Source organism: Peromyscus eremicus, chromosome 19 (assembly GCF_949786415.1).
Source record: "Peromyscus eremicus chromosome 19, PerEre_H2_v1, whole genome shotgun sequence".
NCBI classification, from domain to species: Eukaryota; Metazoa; Chordata; class Mammalia; order Rodentia; family Cricetidae; genus Peromyscus; species Peromyscus eremicus.
The window spans coordinates 59,335,192-59,360,678 of record NC_081435.1 but is presented as its reverse complement, the minus strand read 5'-3'; the positions used below and the strand labels follow the sequence as shown (position 1 = coordinate 59,360,678).

The 25,487-nt window shown below is 36.6% G+C and overlaps 1 protein-coding gene across 1 annotated transcript in view; it reads left to right on the top strand.

The window, feature by feature from the left end:
* Positions 1 to 25,487, top strand: part of Dcc (DCC netrin 1 receptor) — a 722,447-nt gene that overhangs the window by 293,851 nt on the left and 403,109 nt on the right. The window contains exon 7 of the mRNA XM_059246128.1: positions 895 to 1,015. Within this exon, the coding sequence (XP_059102111.1) occupies positions 895 to 1,015 (121 nt within the window). The remainder of the gene's footprint in view (positions 1 to 894; positions 1,016 to 25,487) is intronic.

The following is a 25,487-nucleotide window of genomic DNA, read 5'->3' as shown; positions in this document are numbered from 1 at the left end:
GAGCTCAGATAGTAACTTAGAAGAGAATTGTTAATTAGAAGTTAGCCAGCTTTATCTAAGAATTTTACATCAGTTGAAAATTGACTACAAGACACTAAAAACAATTAAGAATTCCCTGTGAGGTAATATTTATCTCTTAATGACTTTAGGGAAAGTGATTTAACATGTCTCACTTACTGAACTAATTCTTGCACTAATATTGAAGATAAACTGAGTTCGTATAATTAAATACTATCTCTAGATCACTTTATCATCCATCCTTGAAAGAGATTGTGGTTCAACTTATATACAAAAGGAGTTAACTTTACTGTGTTCCCATAATGAATTGCTGAAGGTGAAAATTTTCAACTAAGAACAAAAACAATCTGAGTATAAAAATCTACCACAAGCTCGACTTCAAGCACCCCAAGGATTATGCCAAAGGATCTTCAAACACTTCTTTGGGATAACACTTCCAGAAATAATTTAAACTAGATACTTTGCTATTTAGAATTTGCAAAGAGGAGTAGTTTTTCTTCATTCACTCTTGTTTATTTACCTATATATCTCCTAAATCTAGCTCCCTTTATAAAGTGAAGCAATAAAGTGCTTTTGTTTTAGATACTGACATTGATTTCTTGCATTCCTGATACATATTTCTTAATTTAACATTTAAATATCTAGGAAGATGTTTAGCTTTGTGATTATACATCCCTTGCATAAGTAGGTAGAATTATACCCATGAATTAAGAAAGAGTGTGAGGAATGTGAAATACCTCCCAGATGGCATAGGGCATATTGGCTAGATATCCTCACGATTTTTCTTATGTCTTCTGTTCTCTGTGTTTGTTCTGTTACCTTGAAGTCATTCTGCCTTTTATAAAATATCTCATCTGCTTTTCCTTTTCTTTCTAGGGAGGAAGCAACTTACGAATCCTTGGGGTAGTGAAGTCAGATGAAGGATTTTATCAGTGTGTGGCTGAAAATGAGGCTGGCAATGCCCAAAGTAGTGCCCAGCTGATTGTCCCCAAGCCTGGTAAGACATGGGAACTATGAGACTTAGAGTCATAATTGTATGTGGCTTGCTTGTAACATCCAAACAGTTTCCCTGTGGCTCAAAGTCAGGATGAAATTATTTATATAATTAAGGTATACATATGTGTATTTATGATATATCCCTTCTAAGAATTTTTTATTAGATCTGTCTATCTTATTACTCATATATATAAATCTAAACTTTATGAACGTTAGGGCTTCTGGTTTCAAAACAGCCACAGACAGATTATTATTGTCTGTCTATTTTTAGGCCAACTTTTGTTCCCAATACTCTGTATAAATATAAAGTACATTTAGTATATGCTACTATATATAGCTTATACATATTATGTGTAAATTTAGTTTTGTGTGCATATACACACATATACTCATAAGGCTAATGCATGAATATTTACACCATTCTTGCATCTATGTAAGTTGCAGGAAAAGAGTTGGTAGATTCTCCTAGTACCTGTTAGAACTGAGTAGAGGCCTAGGGCCATCCTGGCAGCTACCCACAGGAAGTTCTGAAATATGTCCATCTTTATGTTTTGTGGGATTTTTCTCTCTTCAGATAATCCAGTAATATAGATACAAAGAGATACCCTGGGGGGAGAGAGAGAGAGACAGAGAGAGAGAGAGATGATTGGGAATGATGGCAAATATGAGAAATGGAAAAGGTATTCTAGCTGAAAGCTATCTGGTGCTATTCAAAATGCAGGGATGACAAAGAAAAATCAAAAGTGGGAAGAAACTGAAAAGAACAAAGAACCAGGGTAAATCAAGGCAGAAGATTTATTGGTAAAACCCATACTAAGAGGTCCTCTCCTCCAAAAGAGAGAGATGCAGTCAGGTGTGAAGTTAAGCAAGAAGCTAGGGCAAGAGGTTGGGGCCTAGTATCGAGATACCTAAAGAGGAGGTCTCTGAGAAATACAAATGACTACCCTCTGAAGTATATGCATGTATATTTTCCATGATGGTGGAATTTGAAGGGTATATATTGAGAAAACCAGACTTTGCTCCATCACACCAAGATCTTTTTTTCCCTCTCTGACCCCAAAGAAGCTCTAAGCACAGGTCAAAAACAAAGTCAAGGGACTAAAAGCGCAGGTACCATTAGACACACAACTGTTGCTTGTTTTGGATCACAGATCTGCTTCAGGATCTGGGGACAAATGATAAATTTACTATTAACTTCAGTGTTTTGATTAAGATTACCTTAGAGTATTTATTTGTTTGTAAGTGTGTATGCTTACAAATTTGCTTGTGGTTTGTGTTTATGCTTAAGTTCTTTATTTTATAGAATTGATTTGTTTGATCATATATATATATAGATATATAGATATATAGATATATGCAAAAATAAGCTTTTTTTAAATACTTTAAGATAATTCCAGGGTCAGGTGATTGACCTGAGATTCAAATACCAGGAAGACATCTCTGATACAATGGATACTGTGAAAAAAAAGTTGTTTTCTTTCAGTTCCCCATAGTTCTGCTCACCCAATATGCCTATTATAAATATTGAATTGTGTACATTCCACAATGTTCCCCTTTCAACGGCTGTTGGTTTTGTTTAGTAATCTTAGATTCTGGTTCATTGAGGTATAAGAGTCTGTAAAGGGACATAGGCCTCCTTTCCAGTAATGTTATTTGGCTCTGCACTAAGGTCAGCTTAGGGTGTTCTTTGTGATCTAGGTGTAGAGTATTGTCAGTGACGTTTTGGACCAGTATCTTTTACATTTTTCATTGAATTAGGAAGAAATGATAGGAAATGAAGACAGAAATGCCAAAACATGGAAGAGTATTACTATGACTCTCTTAACACTCCCCCGATAAGTGATGGATTGCTTTTTCCTGGCTATTTAATCTGGTTTTCAAATAATGTCACTCTAATTCCTCAGAGATGCAGAGTGGGCTGTGCGCACAGATGGTGGAGAGGCCAGCTATAAATATAAATTAAGCAATGAGGTTGACCATGGTGTGAAGAACATAGCCCTCTCTATTTAAATTTAAACAATAAATGGTCAACATACATTTTAAGGCACATTGTGGCCCTGCACAGCACAGCTGTTCAGCTTTGGAGTGTCCATAGACTTGTGGCTGACAGTTACTCTTGGCAACCATAACAATCTGTTTCTCCTCCAAATGAAGACAATAACCTGTTCAACCCTGTGTCCATTTACATAAACCTTGTGATGTTTGTCCAATCTTTTATCTATAGTGACCTGATTTTTTTCCCCTTGAGTAATTAGTGACTTGGGTATTGCAGTAACATAATCTTCTTAATTAAATTAAGAAGTTAATAGTATGTTTTTCTTTACAGAAAACCAATTTTGAGAAAATATTGAAAATGTGTGTATTGTAAAAGAGGAAACTTATGCATGGTTTTCACTAAATAAAGATCTATCAGTAGCATTTTAAAAATCATTATAGTGCAGGATGCTGTCAATAAAGGTATTTGGCTAACACTGGCAAAATATGTGCATGGAGCAGACTTCATGATTTCTGCCTATCACACACATTTCCAATGACAGAGGATGGCTCCTCCACATTTAAGAGTTTAATGAATACCAGGAACACATAGGTACATTATGTAAACAGTAACACATATAAATTAAAGCAGGTTAGCTGCTTTATAACACTTTAAGTGCCTAATAGTCTCTTCTCAGAACTGATGACAGAGTTATATTTCTGATATTGCTGTTCATTTCAGTTAGTGCTTTGGGATGGGGAGGGTATAAAGGATGTTGATAAGAAGCCTTTTTTCCAAGTGAAAGGTAATATAGGTCCAATTCCACTATTTAGCAAACAACCCAGCCCCCCAAAATGTGTTAAGTGTCATAAAAATAAAAACATTTTAGTTTAAAATTTGTAAACTAATAGCCAGAGTTGCACATAGGTAAACAAGAGCTAAGATCTTGTGTTGCTGATCATGGTAAATGTCCCCTGAGTCACCATCTACTAAACTGGACTGGGGATAAGTATTAATTGAAAAATTCTGCATATAAGGTATTGGGTGTAGATGTTAACCATTGTTTTGAACCTAGAGAGAAGGGAAATAGGCAAGAGAAAAGGAAAAACGATTGACGTATTAGTTAATTCTAGTTATTTATTATGAGTCTACCTTCTGGGATACATTGAATTTATTCACAGTGTTCCAAGTAGTTCACTGAAAGTAAATTTCTAGTTATGGGGTGAGGGTTGTGAGACTACTAATGTACATATCGCAGAGGATTATATAATCTGAAAGGTGTTTAATAGAGATACGTAAGAATAGAATAAAATTATCATGGGAAGAAATGGTATACTCCTCATATTTTACCACATATAAAAACGCCATGGGAAGATTCCATGTAATCACAAATAGAACACATTTTTTAAAACTTTGAATGTATTGGGCAAACTATTCAAATCAAAAAATTAGAAAGAAATATAGAGTGGGGATCTCGTGCTAATAGTGCATATTTTCTAATGCATGATTTATTTTTTTCTCTCAACTGTAGGTAACAAGATAGAGTTTCACTGTGGTAGAGGAAATAAATTGGTGAGATATTAAGAAAAATGAGAACTTTAACAATTACCTGTCCCCTCATTCTAAAGGTCACCGATTACAAATGATACTGCATTTTAAACATTTTATTAAGGCAGTATATCATATAGCCTGGAATTAACAAAAATATTTTTCCTGGTCATGAACACCAACACATAAAATCAGAAACCTGTGGTATTTTCTTTGTGAATGGTTACAAATCAAGATAGAAAACAATTTAGGAATCCAAACAGACAGGAACTATACCTGTGTGAATGCTGCTTAACTACACGTCAACTTCAAGCCATGGGGGTGTATATTTCTCAAGGTTGCTTTGAACTAATAAACCTGCAGACATTTTATAAAACATTGAAAAAGTGTACAATTAATTGCAACACTAAGAGATGTATTTGAATGCAATTTTTCAGTTTAATAACACCTATGCAGCAATATAGAAGAGCTTATAACTAAAGCTAAAACATGCCTTAATCATGGGAGCCACTGGTGGCCAATTAAGTCGAGTCTCTCTTAACATGAGAAGGGACTCTGCACTATAAATACTTAATCATGGTTACTAGATGATCAATTGTTCCCAGACCTCAGGAACACAAGTTAGAAGAGGATTGCCATGCTCTCGACTAGTGTGTTGGAAGACCAATTCCCATGCATGTCACCAGACAGCTCCCTCCTACAAAATAAACTGTTCATTGAAATGACAATATCCTTCTTCCAAGTTCTTTCACTGAGTTCAAATGAGTAAAAGTTCAGCTTGGCACTATGGAATGAATTCCTATTGTGGTGAACATACCATAGAACACAACATTCCTAGGGAATTGTATTTCATAAATAGTTAAAAATTAATTCTAGTCAAGAAGATACAGAATAAATTTTTCAAAAAGAGTTATTAACTGAAATTATTAGCTTCTTCATCTGTGGCCATAAATTCAAATAACTAAAATGCTATGTTTTGCTTGCCTTGGTAAAAATGAAATTAATGGAAAATGTGTTCTCACCATCCCTCCTACTGAAGTCTCCTCTTACTGTAAGAAGTGCAGACACTCAAGTTAACTATTTTCCAAAAAGGCACATTGATTTAGCACAATTTTGTCATTGACCCTGTATTAGTTATTGAAAATGAGACACTTGTGCATATGCCATCTCTGCATTCTTATTTGGCTTACTTCTGCACAGTTGCAAACATTGAGAAGGCCTATATGTCAGTGAACAGATTCTTAGGTGATTGTCAAAACTTTGCAAGACTCCATTTCCTCAGTTATAAATTGTAATGAGTAATTTATTCAAAAAAGACAATGTAAGGGCTGAGGAGGTGGCTCAGTTGGTAAAGTACTTTACTCAGAAGTGTGGAGATCAAAGATCTGAAGTCCAGAAGCCACACAAAAACAAACAAGCAAACAAACCAATAAAAAACATATGTAATAATAGGCATTCATCATCCCAGTGATGGTGGCAGGACTGTGGCAGAGACACGTTGATTTCTGGGGCTCCCGGCTGAAGTTCCAGGTCAGTCAGAAATCCAGTGTCCAAGTAAAGGGGAAGGTGTCTGAGTAATAAAACCAGGATTGTCCTCTGCTCTGTCCTAATCACACATATGCAGATATATGTATCCCAATGCAAGCACTCTCTCACAGACACACACACATAAACACACACACACACACACACAAAAAAAAAAAAAACTTTAGTTAATAAATGTATTTTGAGGGAATTTGTAGGCTGTAAGTTGCTACACAAACGTTGACCATTGAATTTATCTTTTTGTTTAGTGTCAAGATAAATAGGTACTTATTGGGATAGATAAAATAAAAGCTTTATCCCACTGTTTTCTCCTAACTTCCAAGGACATAATTAATCAATGAATATTTTAATGCTAATGCTCACGTAAACTGTAGATTTATAGTTCAGTCAGCAAAGTTATTACAAAGAAAAGAAAAGTGACTACTAGTGGAAAGATTTTTCAGGATAGATACCCATATCACTTGAATAACTTCTTCATGCAATTCTTCTTAACAAATAGACAGAGACTTCTCAACAAATAAAGGCTTGTCATTCACCTTGTCCTTCATTCTGCATGTGCTTCAAACAAGGAGCCAATCCTGTGATAATCAAGAGGATGCAGCCGTATGGCAGACTTTGACATTAAAAATGAATTCTGAAATGATAGGAGTGCATTGAGATCAGCAATAACTGTAAACCATACAACCTGGGAAATGTGATAGACTCATAAATATTGATCACCTCATACTATGGTGGTAAACACACCAAAGAATGCTATAATCCTGGGGGGTTATTAAAACTCTAAGTATTGGGAGAGTGAGAGAAAAATGTTGATTTTTCTATCAAATACAAATGTTTTGTATTTATTATATTTTTATCTTTTGCTTATAAAACAATTACTCCTTTTTAGGGAGCTGCATCTACATATAGCACACATATGTATTGTGTGTGTGTATATATATATATATATATATATATATGTTTATATACACATAATATCTTTTATTCACTATAAAATATCTTAAATAATAAATAAAATATATTAGACATAATTTAATAGCTCAAATATTCTATATATAATTCTTATTTATTTTAAATTATTTCTTGAAGACTATGATATAATTACACCATTTCCCCCTTCTCTTTCCTTCCTTCAAGCACATGCATATAACTCTCCTCACTCCTTTCCAAACCCATGGACACTTTTTCATGTAATTAACTGTTGGTGCATACGTATATGTGTATATAACCAAATACATAACTACGACCTCCTCAGTCTGTATAATGTTACTGACATGTACGTTTTCAAGGCTGACCTTTTGGTACTAGATAACCAATTGATGCACTCTTCCCTGAGGAAGACTATTTCCCCTGCTCTCTGCATTTCTTAATTGCCTGCAGGTCTTTGTCTATATTAACATGCCTATTGTAGTCCTTGTTCAGATCGTGTTTAGGCAGTCATGATGGGTTGAGCTTGTTCTTGTAGCTTCTGACATTTCTACTAGACACAAACTCATGGCAAACTCCCCAATCCTTTGTATTTTACAATATTTCTGCCTCTTCTTCCAAATATTCCCAAGCCTTAGGTTCAGGAATTGTGTAATAGGTGTATCCTTCAGACTGGGCTCAACAACTCCACATTTTGATTGGTTGTGGTTTTCTGTAATGGTCTCCATTTGTTACAATTAGAAATTTCCTTGATGAGGGCTTAAGACTTTTTTCTGTGTTCTACACAAATCTATGTGTATCATAAATCCTAGAAACGGATATGCTAAGGCAGTGGCTAGAATAATTGCCTTGGTCAAAAGCAAAATTGAGATGACCTACAATACTTAAAAACTAACTCCAACTCATCTCAAGGATGCACTACTCTTGAAGTGTCTTATCACCAACTGAAACATCTACTTACATAAGCAAGGGCACAGTAAAACCACAGAACTGGATCACTGCATGGGAAGGAAGAAGGGGTTATTGGGGTCTCAAACTGAAAGGCCATCTCTCACTGTAGTTGAGGGAGCAGAGAAAAACAAAATGTTGGAAAACAAAGTGGATTTTTTATGACAGTCAGGGGAATGGGGGTCTTTATATTGATGTATTCTGTTTAAATGAAGGGGGGACCAGATGGCCTCACCCAAGGCAGTTGACCTTTGGGGTTAAGGGGATAAATGGAGCTTCCTGGCAAATAGAACCTGTGTTAGGAGTAACGCAGTAAGAATCCTTCAGTTTTCTAGATTAGTGTCCTTCTTTTTAAGTCACTGTTAACAGCACTGCCATTATTGGGGGGTGTGCTCTTTAGACTTAACACTGATCTCTGTATATTGTCTGGTTGAGACATTTAATCTTTCTCTTCACAGTCCATAGATACTTAGGAGTCATTTCATTATTAAAATTGAGGACTAGATCATTAAAAGAACTCTGCCTTTGGTTGCCAGAGTATCTTTCATGTTTATTCCTATTTCTCCACCCATGTGACTTAAGCAATTATTCTCCGCAAGGTGGTATTCTGCCTTGCTGGAAAGGACAAGGCACCAGTGAGAGCTCAAAGTTTAATGATGGGAACAATCCTCCTTTGAGAATGAGAGCTTCTAAATCTGTAGAGCCTGTATACAGTTGCAGAAATCAGAAATAGAGTCCTTAAGTAGGTCAATTGTAGTGATAGTGAATAGTCCCAAAACTATCTCAGCCTCTTGTGTCTACTTATTATAAAGGATAAGGACATGACACCAGATACTGGTCATTGATTTAGAGAATTTACTGTACTCCAGTGGAAGCCATCCCATCGTTTGAGGATATTATCTACCATTTGCTTCCTCAAACACACCCTATATGTTTTACTTTGTTTGCATAGAGTCGGCAGAATTTCCATGATTGAAGAGTCACTAGATCCCATTGTCGTGTAAACCCACTTTCCTTACTTGGGATTTTACGGAATTATTAGAAATCTGAAGTATTTTATGAACTCTGAGACAGCAGTGCAAACTGAAGCCTTGAGGAAAATTATGTGTCTAGTCTAGTTCATGAATGTCTAGTATTTCTAGAGTGGATGGAATCCAAACAACATAGCCCCGAGAATCTAGCTGGTGGCTAAATGATGTTTAATTAGGAGCTCAACTTTTGACTTAGTTGCTACTCAGTCATGCATTCAGTAATGACAGGAGCTTCAAGGAGCAGGAGCCTATGCTGATGGGTCAACTAGAGTCTTCATCCTGTCTTGTGCTTTTCATTTGCATCACTGATATGCTGCCATTGGAGCTGGAGATTGAGTGCTCAGCCTGCTGGATTTCTTTCACATCATTATCTCTTACTTAGTATCATTTCTGTGAAGGATGCAATCTCTTTTGACCTGAACTTCAAAAATCTTTCCACTTGATGTTAAATTTCCTAAGCCCATCCATAGGCCCCTTCCTTAAAATTTCTGTATTTCTAATCTCCATATCACTCCTCTTCTCAGTCCATAACAAATCAGCTAAACTACAGCATCTTATGCGTGTGTGTGTGTGTGTGTGTGTGCATGTGTGTGATAGAAAGAGAATGTGTGAATGTATACGAGACAGAGACAGAGACAGAGAGAGAAAGAGAGAGAGAGAGAGAGAGAATCTGTGAATGTGTGTATATATATATATATATATATATATATATATATATATATATGTATGTATGTATATGTGTAGTTTTAGCTTAGGTCCCTTCTGTCTTAATATATGTTAAAACATTCTTCTCATTAGGAAATGTCTCTCCTTCAGTGCATTCCTAGGTGAGGCTTTAGTATAGGAATTATATAGCATTATACTAAGATAGTTAAACTTGATAGTTAATCTTTTCCTCCTGAGTCACATTCCCATAAGTGAGAATTGAGAGGGAAAAGTGCTCTTGTGCAATAGCGTTTAAAAAAATCAGTGTGATTGGACTTCTGAAAGTATATGTTCTTGCCCTGCTTGTTCTTGGTACAATATCTTTATGTTATCACAATGATGAAGATCTCTTGACCTTTTGATTTATTTGGACATAGCTAGTGCTGCTCATGATGGGCTACTCTGGCCACTTAATCAGTGATTCTCCCATGACTGGCTATCTTGTTTCCTCCAACACACTCTAATATTCTCCAAAAGCAATTTTAAATGGCATTTATACCTCTCATATAAGTGATCTGACTTTGCTATAGAATGCTGTGTAGTTTTCTTTGTGATTCTCTTGTTGGGGCTTGCCATGATCTTTACACAGATTCCTTCTTCCCTACATTTTAAATATTATATAATTCAAAAGTAACACAACCCAAATGTCAGGGATGCTCACAACATATACCAGACTACCAAAAACACCTGTTTCCATGTAAGAATGAAAACCTTTTAAATTACCTGGTAAATCATTGCAAAAGGCATGTGCTGCCTGAAAACCCCAAATACTTAAAACATGGAGAATTCTGTCAGTTTTATGGAAGTGTGATATTCAAATTTTCTTCTCACTTGTAAGGTATATAACATGGTATTTCTCAAAACATAGTACCATTAAAATCTTTACTGGTACAATAGGCCACATCATCTTTATTGATTTTATCTCCTACTCTCTAGGCATGTGATTTTGAGCAGAGCATCCCATGAAGTTGTCATTTCTTGCTCAGTTGATCTGACTAAAATGATGTTATCAGTATAATGGCCAAATAAAGTAGATTGCAAAGTAAGTGGATTGACCAGGTCCCTTTGGACTATGTCAAGACAGAACATAGGAGTGTTAGCAGAGCCCTGGGGCATGACTGTAATGAATAGTACTTTCCCATCCCAGTAAATGAAAATGTTTGATTAGCCTTTTTTGTAAGGCTGAAAAAGCACATCACTGTGGTTAAAAATGTTTCACTGGAGGTTATGTTAATCTGCCATACATGAAGATATGGCTTCTGGCACCACAAACATAATATGAACCACATTTAGCTAAGTCTATGGTTATTCACTGCTCTAGGCTCTTACTAGTTCTTGATGATAGGATTGTTGAATTACATTAGAATATGATAGAAAATATCATTATTTAGAATGTTCCAAGATGCACTATTCTTTGTGATTTTTCCCTATAAGTCATATGATATGGCGTAATTGCTATGAAAATTGAAATACTGAGCTGTAACTACATAGCAGACTAAATGTGTAATATATATATATAAATTTTTAAATAAAATTTTTAGTAGAATATACCTCTGATGAAATAGATTTTAACTTATAAGTCAAATATAAATGGAACATCCAGTGATATTTTAGCCAAAGAACTATGTTACTTTTTTATTTTGAAATTAAAATATGTATCTGCAAATAATATCAGACAAGGAGCAGTAAAAACTAAAACATAAAGGGATTTTGATATATACCTGTGATGTTGCCTTTGACATTGGTTCCCAAACTACTCATAATATTGTCTGCTCCTCCTTCATGTATTTAAAATGTCTTAGGGAATAAACTTTTTGACTAGAATATTTTAATCTAAAGAGTAATTTAAAAACACATATTATTGTAGTTTATGGGAAAGCACGTGTCAATGGTTATAATCGGTTCCACTTATGTAACAGATCAGCACAAAGAAAACAGAAAACACAAAAGAAAATAGCGACTTGAAGAACCATCTTGTTAAAAACTATTTGCTACAATTTAGAATCATAATTCGGTTCAGCATTAGAATAATACAGCTTACAATATATAACTGTTTTTATTTCATAGATTGAAAGAATCCAGATACCATCCTTAACACTAAATAACTAGTGGTAATGCATGCAGATTTGACAAACAATGATTGAAACTTACATTAAACTTGCCAAGTGCTAGGTGCTATGTTAAATCTCAAATTCTTAAAAATAGTAACTGATTCATCCCATAATACAAAGGAGGAAATAATGCCAAACTTGTTGGAGGATGAAAGTCACTGAGAAATGAAGCAAATGCCCAAGGACACATAACTTTGAAGGAGTCTACCTGACTTGTCAGCCCACACTCTCAGCTACTGTGTTATGACTGACAACCCACATTCTGTCCACTTATTAGTCTGCTTAGATATATGGGTAAAGCTTAGAAGTTATCAGAATCATTTGGGAATATGTAATAAAGGAGAAGATTGAAATGAGTATCGATTTCTAAGATTCTTCAATCCAAATGATACCTGTCCAAATTAACACCGTGTTAGAGCCCATAACTAAATGCAGACTAAGTGTGGAATGAATTTTGGGAATCTTACAGGCAAATACCACATATTCCTTTGTGCTGTAGATTGCTATCCTGTGACCATGGTAAACATCATTTCCGCCACAGCAGCTATAAATGCTTATGACTATAACTACTTGTAAGAGGATCTCTAGACCCAGCCTGTTGACTGTTGAAAGGCATTCATAGAAGGTTCAGGTGGTGGAGATAATTGGATTATCACCTGAGATTCTGTGCAACTCGTCCACCACCTACAAGCCAACTAAATGTGATTCTTCCATAATTGTATATGGCCTGTGCCCTCAGGAGGTGCTAGAGTATGCAGACAGTAGATAATTCACTGAAATTTAAACTCCATTTGTCCAACTATGGGGAAGGTACTATCTGTACTGGCATGAGACTTTTCAGTAATACAACTGCTATGGAATCACCAAGCTCTTTTACAGAAGATGGTTCCTAACAGTGGACCTTGAGGGAGTCACACTTGATTTATCATTAATGTCCCATATGGAGAGGTTTAGGTTCATTTTCATGCCTCTAGTGAAAAAGTTCCCACAGGACATTGATGTCCATGAATGGTTGGTTTAACAGTTAATGAACTTGATGCAAACAACTTTAATTATCAAATTTAATGATGCATAGAGAACTTCTATGGTCTTTAATTACTCAATAGTTTTCAAATACATAGGAAAAGTATATGCATGAAGCTGGAATGGAGATTAGAGATGGCAGATTCTTTTTAAGGAAAGTCTAATTATTTCAGCTAATTATCCTTAAAGTCTAACAGAGCCCATGTGATTGTACTTTATTTGGTTTTTGTTTTGCTTTTGTTGTTGCTGTTTTGTTTTGTTTTTTATCTTGTTGTTGTTTTAAACCTATCTTAGAAAGATAGTAATATCATTTGTCAGAGAAAATGATAAGGCTTCTTTTGTATTAAAACACTCTTAGCCGGGCTGCAGTGGTGCACGCCTTTAATCCCAACACACAGGAGGCAGAGCCAGGTAGATCTCTATGAGTTTCAGACCAGTCTGTTGTACAGAGTGAGATCCAGGACAGGAACCAAAACTACACAGAGAAATCCTGTCTCGAAAAACAAAACAAAAAAACAAAACAAAACAAAAATACAAAATAAAACACTCTTTTACTCACTGTTTTATTTTGATCCCAGTTTTAAGTGAATCACTGACAGTAACACAATGAGTTTTTAAGAAAGAAATTAGATAGTTGCTTTTTTTTCTATGTATGTTACTTTGGTATCTTTAACCTTTTCAGTCTCACAGAAATAATCATAATATTAATTAGTTAATAAGCCTAAATGGATAGTATATGATTACATAGCCGTCTTTGCTACATTTTATTGACAGATATTTATCATTAGTTCATGGATATCCACACCTTTCATGAATAATATCACCAAAATATCTCTTCTCATTTATAAGATTGTCAGAATTCCATATTTTGTACAATATCAGAAAGTTCAATTGCAATTTACAATGACCCATGTTCAAATAAAACATAAATAAAGTCAGATAGAAATTTTGTTCTCTGATATTTTTTCAAGACCAGATCCCAGTTAAATTCTGATGTACATTCTAATCAGATAGGATATTCTTTTTCTTTAAACAAATGTCAACATGGTATGTACATAAGAAAGCGACAAAGTGGGACAGAGAGTTTAGGAGAGGGAACAATGATTCTTTGTGTAATTTTTTGCCTAACACAGTGGTGCTTATTTATAGGAACAAAGAAATAAATACCATGTATCTTATTTTATATTCCTCTCTTGTCTTCTTTATTTCATAAACGGAGAGTAGCCTCGATAACAATTGATTGTTCAGATATAAGCCTCTGGCTCTCATGAACTCCATGTCAAGTTTCTGACACAGACTGCTTACTGTCCTGCCCAGCTTGAGACTTCTCACTATTTGACATGAGATTTTGAGCCCAATTCTGACCATAAAGCATAGATTTTTAAGATTTTTTGGGGGGTGGGGTTAGGAACAGATGTCTCTGGGAAATCCAACTGAGAAAGTAGTAAATGCATATTTGCATCTCTTTATAGAAAGCAAGACCAACAATGTAACTGCATGCTAAATGACCAGATTCTTTGCCCAGAAAACATTATTTTACAAGAAATTATGATTAGATTTCTTTAGTCTGATAAGTACGTTTGTCTTAGAACAAAATATTATAAGTCCCAGAAGTATGCAAATACCACACATAGAGGTAGCTCATAATAGGGCACAAGCAGCTCTTCCTCTGAGACATAGGCTTATGAACCAGGGGAATTTGACATCTAAGCTGTCAAGGATGGTAAGATGTGGTGAGTAGAAGGAGCATTATATAGGCAGACTTTGAAGTCTATGTTCAGAGGATAATGTTCTATATGGCTAAGGAGATAGGAGAAACTGGACAGAAACAGCTTTTAGAAGATAGATAGCAATTAGAGTTTTGTCTAGGTTGCATAGCATATTGATGAGTTATATGTGAATGATAGTTGTGTCTCTAGGTACGGTCTTTTAAACATCACTATTGGTAAAATTATTAAGGCCACTCCACATAGTTAAAAGACGATTTATTTAATGGCATAACTTACAAATTAAGGGATAGGTAGGTCATGGGGTCTGGGGAAGGTGTATCGCAGTCCAGCAGTGTTCTCTGGAGCTCTGCTTGGCCCACCTCCACCGTCCAGGGTCCCCGAACAGAGAGAGTGCTGGCCGATCCAGATCTCGGGTCTCCAGGCACCTCCCTTGGCTCTGCCTTGTAGGTGTGACAGTTGCCAAAGTCTCAGTGGGGGTTGGAACTTCCAGATCAAAGCTGGAATGGCTACCCACTACATCTCCCCCTTTTTGTCTAAATAAGAAAGTTCTAACCTAATACAAGACTATATACAAAGGAATGGTTATCAAATATTGTCCAGGAATAATGAGGGATAATCACCTAGATAAGATGGAACTACAACCAATGCAAACAATATCAAGCAAGAAACACGTACTAAAATCCAGAGAAGTATAGAGCATAGGTAAATGGCATGTTACAAAGATCATTCCAAAAGGTGTCCTATCCTAAAGAACCTGAATCTAATACTTAATATGTTCTATCTACTAAGTTGTAACTATAACTGCTAGTCTTCAATCCCATCAAAGACCTGAGAAGGAATATAATGGTACCTGAGAAATGGTAGATGGATGCAAGCAACTTTCGGGAATCTTGCGAGAGTAGACTGAGATAGCTGGCAGCCTGGACAGTCACCTAATGTTTCTCAGCACTGTTGATGCATTCAAATTGGCTACAGGCCTAAAGTATTTGACAGACCATTTTCAGAAACAGGAATTCTGAAAGACCATCTTACCCTGTCTTGGCAGAGTACAGTGGTCGCTTTCCTTGTGTCCCACTTGTCCAGAAAGGACAGCATTGCATTTGTACTGTCAGCCATCAAGGCAAGGGCATTTCTTTGCCCATTAGGCCATTTTGTGCCAAGAAGACAAACTTCCAAATGGAAATGTCTTAGAAACCCAACATTCTCTCGGGATCAAATTGGTGCAGCCAGGAGCAATTGTGTCTCACATCAACAGAATTCTAAGTTATTTAAATGCCATATTCTCTAGGTCTATGAAGTGTTTGAAGATTACCTGTCCATCTGACCTATGTATCTGTAAATCTGGATAACCTAACTAACGTAACTATAGAGATGAGAAGCATAGGTGACTATAAATCTACAAATCTTATCTACCAAAATAACCTAAGGACTAAGGCTTCACATAAACAAGGTAAACAGTCTATAAGCAAATGTATGGTAAAGAACGATGATTTCAAAATTATGACAATACACAAGAGATTTATAACAGAGGTAGGAATATATAGTGCGATATGCAATATGACAATAATCTTAAATATATATCAATATACCGAATATCCTAAACAGAAGTAGAACACACATAAAGTATGACAGATATAAATTTACATTTGTATCAATATACAAATATTTCAAATAAGAGTAGAAATATATGTACATTATTAACAAATATAGTTCTGTATTTGTATCAATATACAAATTATCTTAAACAGGAATATAAAAATAGTTTACATCTGTATCAACATATAAGAATCCATAACAGTGCAAATTACAGTGCAAATTATCTAAGGCTGCTATTTTACTAAATTTGTATACTAGTATATATAATAATCTACCATAATATCTTATACCTACCCATTCCATTTCTTCTTTTCCCTTTTTTCTCTCTTTTTTTTTTTAGAATACTGAGTCTAATATTTTCTTTCACCCCTAACCCTATAACCATCATCCATAACCCTGAGAATTATGAAACCTAAGGGAGAAGGGGCGTCGTTTTCATAGAATTGCTTCCTGCTGTTTTGGGTACTGTAAGAAAGCTCAGATAGTTAAATCTCAGTTAGACTAACTGTAGGTTCTGCAGCAAGTCTTGGAGTAATGGGTAAGATTGTCTGAAATTCTGGCAAGAAGTGTAGTATGATGATGATTACCATGGCATCATTCTGGATTTGGTAGAGTTGCTGTTGTTGTAGTCCCATCTTCCTTCTGGAGACTTCCAAGATTGCTATTGGAAAAAACTTATTTGTTATCAAAATGGAAGGTTTGGATTTAAAGAGGACATAGCATGTAAGAAAGGATTCTGAGAAATCAAGAGTAAGCATGGAGAGAATTAGAATCTAGAAGACAATGGTCCCTTTTTATTGGTTTCCTTCTGCCCCACACCAGAGGGCTCTTCTGATATAGGACTGAAGAATCTCTCAAACTTTTCTTTTAGCAATATGCTTGGGTTTAGAGAAGGAGTGAGCCAATTCCATCTCCAAAGCCAGCTTGGCTTATAATTGAATTGGAACCACAACTTTTCTAGATTGATAGAGAGATAGATGTTAGACAGTGAGATTTTACTGTGTGTAGATTGGTACCAGTAGATTCTTTCTTTCTGCTGTAAACATCCAGATATCCAAGGCCTTATGATTTTTGGAAGATGGGTATTTCCATTATCCTGGAAAGACAAAAACAGAACCCTACCCCAACCTTTGATTGTTAAATTTTTCTTACAACTTGTAGAGATGTCACATTGGTGGATGATCTTTTACTTCTCCTCATCAAGGGTTTTTTCCTGTTCGAATCGAATTTTTATTAATTTTGTTGGTATCCATAGCTTTTCTCCTCCTGCAGAAACAAAGGCAAAACCCCTTCCCCAATGTAGAACATATCCAGGTTTCCATTCTGAGGTCAGCACATCCTTGAAATAAACCGGTTGGTTTAGCTCAGGAGTTTTGTCTGTCGTCCAATGTCTCTCCGCAGCTGTTGTTCCTTTCTCATCAGTACTGAGAAAATTCAAGGTTAATAAAGCACTATGCAATCTATTTCTAGGAGTCATTGCTACCTGTTGCTGTTTATTTAGCATATCCTTTAAAGTTCGATTGGATCTTTCTATGACTGCTTGGCCTGTGGGATTGTGTGGTATACCTGTAACATGCTTTATATTGTAATAAGCAAAGAATTGGCTCATTTTATTGGAGACATATGCTGGGGCATTGTCTGTCTTAATTTGTACAGGTATTCCCATGATGGCCATAACTTCTAATGGGTGTGTAATCACAGAATCAGCCTTTTCAGAACTCATAGGAGTTGCCCATTGAAATCCTGAATAGGTGTCAATGGTATGATGTACATACTTTAATCTTCCAAATTCTGCAAAATGAAACACATCCATCTGCCAAATTTCATTTCTTTGTATACCTTTTGGATTGCTCCCTGCAGGTAATGGAATTTGGTTATAGATGGAACAAGTAGGACATTTTTTCACAATATCCTTAGCCTGTTGCCAAGTGATGGAGAAATCCTTCTTCAAACCTTTGCTATTTACATGGTATTTCTAATGAAAGTCTGAGGCTTCTAGCACATTACCTATTAGTAACTGAACAATCTCATCATTACCTTGTACTAGAGGTCCTGGCAGACCTGTATGGGATCTGATATGTGTTATATATATAGGATGTTCCCTTTTTCTGATGATTTCCTGCAATTGTATGAATAATGAAGTTAATTCTGTATTATCAGGAATAAATTCAGCAGTTTCAATATGTAATACAACTCTCTCTGCATATTGAGAGTCAGTGACTATATTGGGGGGTTCTGTGAAGTCCATCATTACCATAAGAATGGCACACAGTTCTGCCTTTTGTACAGAGCTGTATGGCCTTTGTACCACTTTACTTAAGTCTCCTGATTTATATCCTGCTTTCCCTGATTTATTTGCATCAGTATAGAATGTGAGGACTCCAGAAATTGGCTTTTGTCCTACAATGTGAGGAAGGACCCATTCAGTCTTCTTTATGAATTCTATTCTCTTGCTTTGGGGATAGTGGTTGTTAATCTCTCCCAAAAAGTTACTGCAGGCTCTCTGCCAGTATTCATTATCTTTCCATAGTGATGAAATTTCCTCATTAGTTAAAGGTACTACAATTTCTGCTGGGTCCATTCCTGTCAACTGGCGAAGTCTTAGTTTACCTTTTTTAATCAAATCAGAGATCTTTTCTATATAAGTCTTTAATTTCTTATTTGGTTTACATGCTAGGAATATCCATTCCAATATAATATCTTCCTTCTGCATCAAAATACCTGTTGGGAAATGTCTGGAGGGGAATATGACAAGAATGCATTTAAGTTCTGGATCCACACGATCCACATGTGCTTCTCGAATTGTCTTTTCTACTAGAGCCAATTCCTTCTCAGCTTCGGCTGATAATTCTCTTGGACTATTTAATTCTTTGTCCCCTTCTAGAGTATTAGCCAAATTTTGTAGTCCATCTTTGGGTATTCCCATGATACCCAGTAAGTTGGAAATGCTTCCTAATAACTTTTGAAAATTATTAAGAGTCTTCAATCGATCTCTCCTTAGTTGTACCTTTTGGGGTCTAATTTTCTGTAGCTCTATCTTATATCCTAAGCAGTTAATAGAATGTCCTCTTTGTATTTTTTCAGGAGCAATTTGCAGTCCCCAACAAGGCAAAACTTTTTTTACTTCTTCAAACATGCTTTCTAATGTATCTAACTTTGGATCAGCTAATAGGGTATCATCTATATAGTGATAAATTATGGATTGTGGAAACCTTACACGAATTATTTCCAATGGTTTCTGCACAAAGTATTGGCACAAAGTAGGGCTGTTTAACATTCCCTGTGGGAGGACCTTCCATTGATATCTCTTGACTGGCTGAGAATTGTTATAATTAGGTACTGTGAAGGCAATTTTTTCTCTATCATTTTCTTGTAAGGGTATGGTAAAGGAACAGTCTTTTAAGTCAATAACTATTATAGGCCATTCTTTAGGTAGCAGAGAGGGCAAGGGCATCCCAGTCTGTAGGGAGCCCATCAGCTGAATTACTTTATTAATAGCTCTCAGATCTGTCAGCATTCTCCACTTACCAGACTTTTTTTAATAACAAATACAGGAGAATTCCAAGGGCTGGTAGATTCTTCAATGTGTTGAGCATTTAACTGCTCTTGAACCAGCTATTCTAAAGCTTGTAGCTTCTCTTTTGTCAAAGGCCATTGTCCAACCCAGACAGGTTTATTAGTTAGCCATTTTAAAGGTAAGGCAGTTGGTACTTCTGAGAGTTCGACAGCAGTCGTGCTCTGTTTGTGAACAGCCTGAATGGTTGGTGACTGATTTTTATAGCATGTCATGATATTATTCCTAGAAACATGCATTGGTCTGTATTCCTTTTCTGAAAGTGTAGGAATTTTAATTTGGGTATTCCACTGTTGTAACAGATCTCGGCCCCAAAGATTTACTGCTACATTTGCTACATATGGCTTCAGGCTTCCTCTCTGTCCTTCTGGCCCTATGCATTCAACACATCTCAAACTCTGTTTTATCTGAGATAGGGTGCCAATCCCTAAAAGTTGGACATCTACCTCTTGAAGAGGCCAATTCGGATGCCATGATTTTGGTGTAATTATAGTCACATCTGCACCTGTGTCTACCAGGCCCTCCATAACCAGGCCATTAATTCGAATTCTAAGCTTTGGTCTTTGATCATTTATGGAAGTCTGCCAAAATATTTATTTTATAGTGTTCTTTGTAAACTATGATCCACCCATCAGAGCTGTTTTATCATCCATTGCAGTATTGGTTTTTACATTAGGCATTGGTTTATTCAGTTGTCCTGGAGAGGAATTTCTTCCACAGTGGCTGGGAATGTTCGTACTACATTTGATTTGGGGGCCTGCAAGAGACCCCCTGAGGCGTTTCCTGCCAGTAAAGGGTTGCCTCGTATATCTATTTTTGATCTGCACTCACTGGTCCAATGTCAGCCTTTGCCACACCTTCTACATAATCCAGGAGGTGGTTGGGGTCTCCTGTTTAGGCTATTCCTAAAAGGAGTATTACTTCTAGGAGTACCCCACATACAGTTTTTACTTACATGACCTAGTGTACCACATTTAAAACATTTAGTAACATGGGGGTCTTCTTTCACCTCTGGGATTTGTCTCTCCTATCCAAGCCTCATTACTGTAGTTACAAGACTCAACACTATTAGTATACTGAATCCATTCTTCCAAAGGAGCTGATCTGATCTTTAATGGTGTAAGTATTCTTCTGCATTCTGCATTAGCATTGTTGAACGCCAAGTACTCAATTAATACTTTTCTTAATTCTTTATCTGATACAGCTTTTGTTATACCTGTGTTCAGTCTTTGTAAAAAATCAGTGAAGGGTTTGTGTGGTCCCTGAAATATCTTTGTGTATACCTCAGTTGGTTTTCCAGGTTCTGGAATTTTTTCCCAAGCATTTAGAGCTGCTGTACGGCATAGGGATATTGTATGCTTATCATAAATGGCTTGTACATTTCTGTCAGCAAAACATCCCTCACCAAGTATTTGATCTTGGGAGATCACAAAACCTCTGAGTTTACCTTGTTGTTCTAAATTTTTTGCCTCTTCTCTCAACCAGCTTTTCCACTGTAGCTGCTGGCTATATTCTAGAACAGCTGAAATTAACTGATGCCAGTCATCTGGGATGATTCTATGTGAGGTAGACTATGAATTTAACAACTGTTTTACGTATGTGGAGTGTATCCCATATGTAACTACTGCTTCCTTTATATTTTTAAAGTCCTTTGTTGAAATTGGTTGTAATGTATATGTATTACATGTCTCGGGGTGTGTGTCATCTACTGGCTTCTCATGGATGATAACAGGATAAGCCATTGTGTGAGAGCCATTTGGAGATGTTACAACCTCTATGGTCTTGCCCTTCTGCTTATTAGGTCCCTTGTCATGTTTATTGAGAGTTTCTTCTAAGGCCTGTAAATGAGCACCTACGGTCTGTTCTATGGACTGAACCTCCTCTCTGGCAAGGGACTCCAGATTTCTCATGGAATCATAGAAGTTTTTATGTTCCTCAGAAACACATGATTCCATGGACCTTATCTTATCAATTAATGATAATCTTTCTTCCTTATATAGTGTCTGGAGAGTTAGTGTTCTGTCCATTAAATATTCACATTTATTATCAATAAGATCAATTTTCCGTACAAGCCTGTTTTGTAAATCCTGATCAGCAGATTCCAGAGAAAGAATCTTTTTCTGTAAGGTTTCATTGCTATCCTTTAAAGCAGATTCCAGAGAGAGAATCTTTTTCTGTAAGTCTTCATTGTTATCTTTGAAAGCCTGTAAATCCTGGTTAGCAGATTCCAGAGAGAGAATCTTTTTCTGTAAGCCTTCATTGCTCTCATTTAAAGCCTCTATCAGTCCCAATAATGACTCATCTTTGTTCTTGTTATTAAACCAGTGTTTGAACACTGTGTGAATTATTACAATGAATGCCAAAATGGTACAGGCCAGATATGCCTTAGGAAGGTCGTATATTTCCAGGAAGATGTCATTAATCATACAGGCAAAAAGGTTTTCAAATTCTTGTGAGGTAATGTTGTCAGCCATATTACAAGAATTACTCAAAATTTGTTAGTCAATTTTAAGGTGTAAAATTATCAAGTACTTTTACTTGAAACAATATGCTTACCTTTCGTGGTATTGGGGGTGTAGTAGCACTTTTCAGCCAGCAGGTGGCATTGGTACAGCTTCAAAGCAGGGCCTGCTGGTGATCTTGGCTGACTGAAGCTCGCTGGAGTCAAGATGGTGGGAGCTGGAGCCGGCGCCGGGTGAGAGCCTCTGTCGCTGGTCTCGGAGCTAAGCTAGGGAACTGAGACCGGACTAGCTGCTCCCTTTTTCAGGAATGGAACCATGTAGGCGTTCCCTGGTTATATGGAACTTTGCAGGTGGGTTTAGGTACCTGCTAGCCGGGGAGGAGGCTGAGGGCGGGAACCACCCAGGCCTTTGGAATTTGCCCCATGTGAGCGCCAGATATTGGTGAAATTATTAAGGCCACTCCACATAGTTAAAAGGAGATTTATTTAATGGCATAACTTACAAATTAAGGGATAGGTAGGTCACGGGGTCTGGGGAAGGTGTATCGCAGTCCAGCAGTGTTCTCTGGAGCTCTGCTTGGCCCACCTCCACCGTCCAGGGTCCCCGAACAGAGAGAGTGCTGGCCGATCCAGATCTCGGGTCTCCAGGCACCTCCCTTGGCCCTGCCTTGTAGGCATGACAGTTGCCGAAGTCTCAATGGGGGTTGGAACTTCCAGATCAAAGCTGGAATGGCTACCCACTACACATCACTTTATTTTTACTTTTAAAATTATTTATTTTATCTTTTGAGATTGTAATAAAATTATATCCTTCCCTCATTCCCTTTCCTCAATCTAAACCCTCCCATATACCCCCTCACTCTCTTTCACACACATGGGCTCTTATTTTATATATTTCAATACATAGATACAGCCTGCTTAGTTTGTATAGTGTTACCTGTATGTATCTTTTCATGGCTGACTATTTGGTATTGGTATTTGATATTTAGCCAATTGGCATGCTCTTCCGTGTGGATGACAGTATTTCCTGTTTTTAAAATCCTTTAGATACCTATAGCTACTTGTGTAGAGTTGAGGCCTCCTGAAGTACCTTCACTTATAGTCCAAGTCTACTCCAGTTTCTCTCCTTGTTCAACACTTGTTAAAGATATGTCATTGTTAGATGTATCAGTGGTAGCAGGAAATGAAACTCAGAAAGAGTGAAAGCAGCTAATAAGGTATACTTTCAATAGTCTATATCAGGCACTTATATAAGGTCGTTTACTATAACTACACACACACACACACACACACACACACACACACACACGCAGATGTAGTTGGAAGGATTGCAAAAATAGAAAATATCTATTACTATGAGTTCCTAAGTATATTAGAAACCTAAAAAGATTCTAGACTCTTGAGTATGTGGTTGATGTTAAAGCCACTAGACAGGAAGTGACGAACACGAAGATATAGACAAATTGCTAAATGGTCTTACTAATAAAAAAAATTAAAAAAAAAACCTGAAGCCAGATATTGGGGTTAAAACTCAGAGATCAGAAAAGCAGAAAGAAGCCAGCTACGTTCTCACCACTTGAAGATTCTTAGCCAAAGAAACCTAAATCCTGTATAAATACCGCTATGTGCTTTTCTGTTCTGACATCTCATTTCTTCTCTCTGCCTAGCTACACAACTTCCTGTTCCTACCCAGTTTTGTCACTTCCTGTCTGTCTGTACAGACCTCCAGACTTTTATGGGTAGTGCTTAGATGAAAGGTATGTGTCACCATGCCTGGCTCTGTTCCCAGAGTGGCCTTGAACTCACAGAGATCCACGTGCGTCTCTGCCTTCCAAGTGATAAGATTAAAGGCATGGGCTACCATTGACTGACTTCTATGTTTACTCTAGTGGCTGGCTTTTTCCTGTGATCCTCAGATAAACTTTATTGGGGTACATAGATAAAGTATTACCACACCAAAAATGTCTTCAGTTCATCTCAATGGCAGAGCCAGGATTGGGAATTCTTTCTAGGCTATCTCTTTATTACATCTACAATTCCAGCATCTTTCAGAGGGACTGACAATGGCAGGCTTGCAATGATTCATGAAAATCCTAGAAACACAACTAATTTAATTGATAAGCCCAGGTATAATTTATGATATAATAAGAGATGGTTCAATAGAAGTAAATATTTAAAGGATTGCAAAGCCTATAATTGAAAATTTGGAAGTGGAAATAGACAAAATTAAGAAGGAAACTGAAAAAAAAAAAACCATGGCTTTTTCCCTATGTGTATTTGATAGACTGAAAAAAAGAAAATGAATGTGGAATATTTTGCAATATCCCCAAGGGAGCAGGTATTGACTGGACTGGGATGAGTGACAAGTCTGCTCCTTTAGAGAAAGAAGGATTCAAAGAATAGTATGAAGGAAGAAATGGTGAGAAGTTAGCATTTGAATTGAAAAGGAGCTTTTGATGCTGACTGGGAATGCTGTATGTTATTGGCTTTACTGATGGTAATGAAAAGCTTAAGAGAGACTTGACAGGGTTGTATTATGCATCTCTAGTTCCTTGATAGTATATAAGTGGGTCATTCTCCTACTGATGAAATGATTCCTTTTTCCTGGACACATTTTACTCTGCTTTGAGGAATGGCCTCATTGTACTGCCATCATGGAATAGCAAGTTAAAGGATTACACATTAACATAAAATAGCTGTGAGTGCTACCAGGGGTGGGCTGGAACATATTGATTTGATTAGCTTTAAACGTCTGAAGGAATGGTCACATCTTTTTCTTCTCTCTCTATCTCTTCTTCTGGCTGTAGCAGGTGCTGAGAAATAAACTAGAAGTGAAAGGATTAACTTTGGCTTTCAGAAACCTAGGAATAAAATCCGTTTAGCTTACCCTGACTATCCTTGTTTAGTGTTAAATATAGACTAAATAGTTTAATATAGATTTATGTAATGAGTTCACAAATTGATTTTGCAGTATGTTTGCTTCAGGAAATAGCATCTGATTATTATAGCTTGAATTACACTTTTCTCTATATATGTGGATGCATTTTGATATGATAGATGAGTTTTCTTTAAAATATTAAGGGCTAGAAAGAGAGCTCAGCGAGTAAAGCGCCTTCTGTGCAAGTATGAGGAACTGACTTAGCATCCCAGAACCTATGTAAAAGCTGAGTACAGAGGTACCCATCTGTAATCTTTCTGGGTAGCAGAGATGGACAGGTCTCTAGGGTTTACTGGCCAGCCCATCTAGATAATGATCTGAGCTTCTGATCTAGTAAGAAACACTATCTCAAAAAATAGGG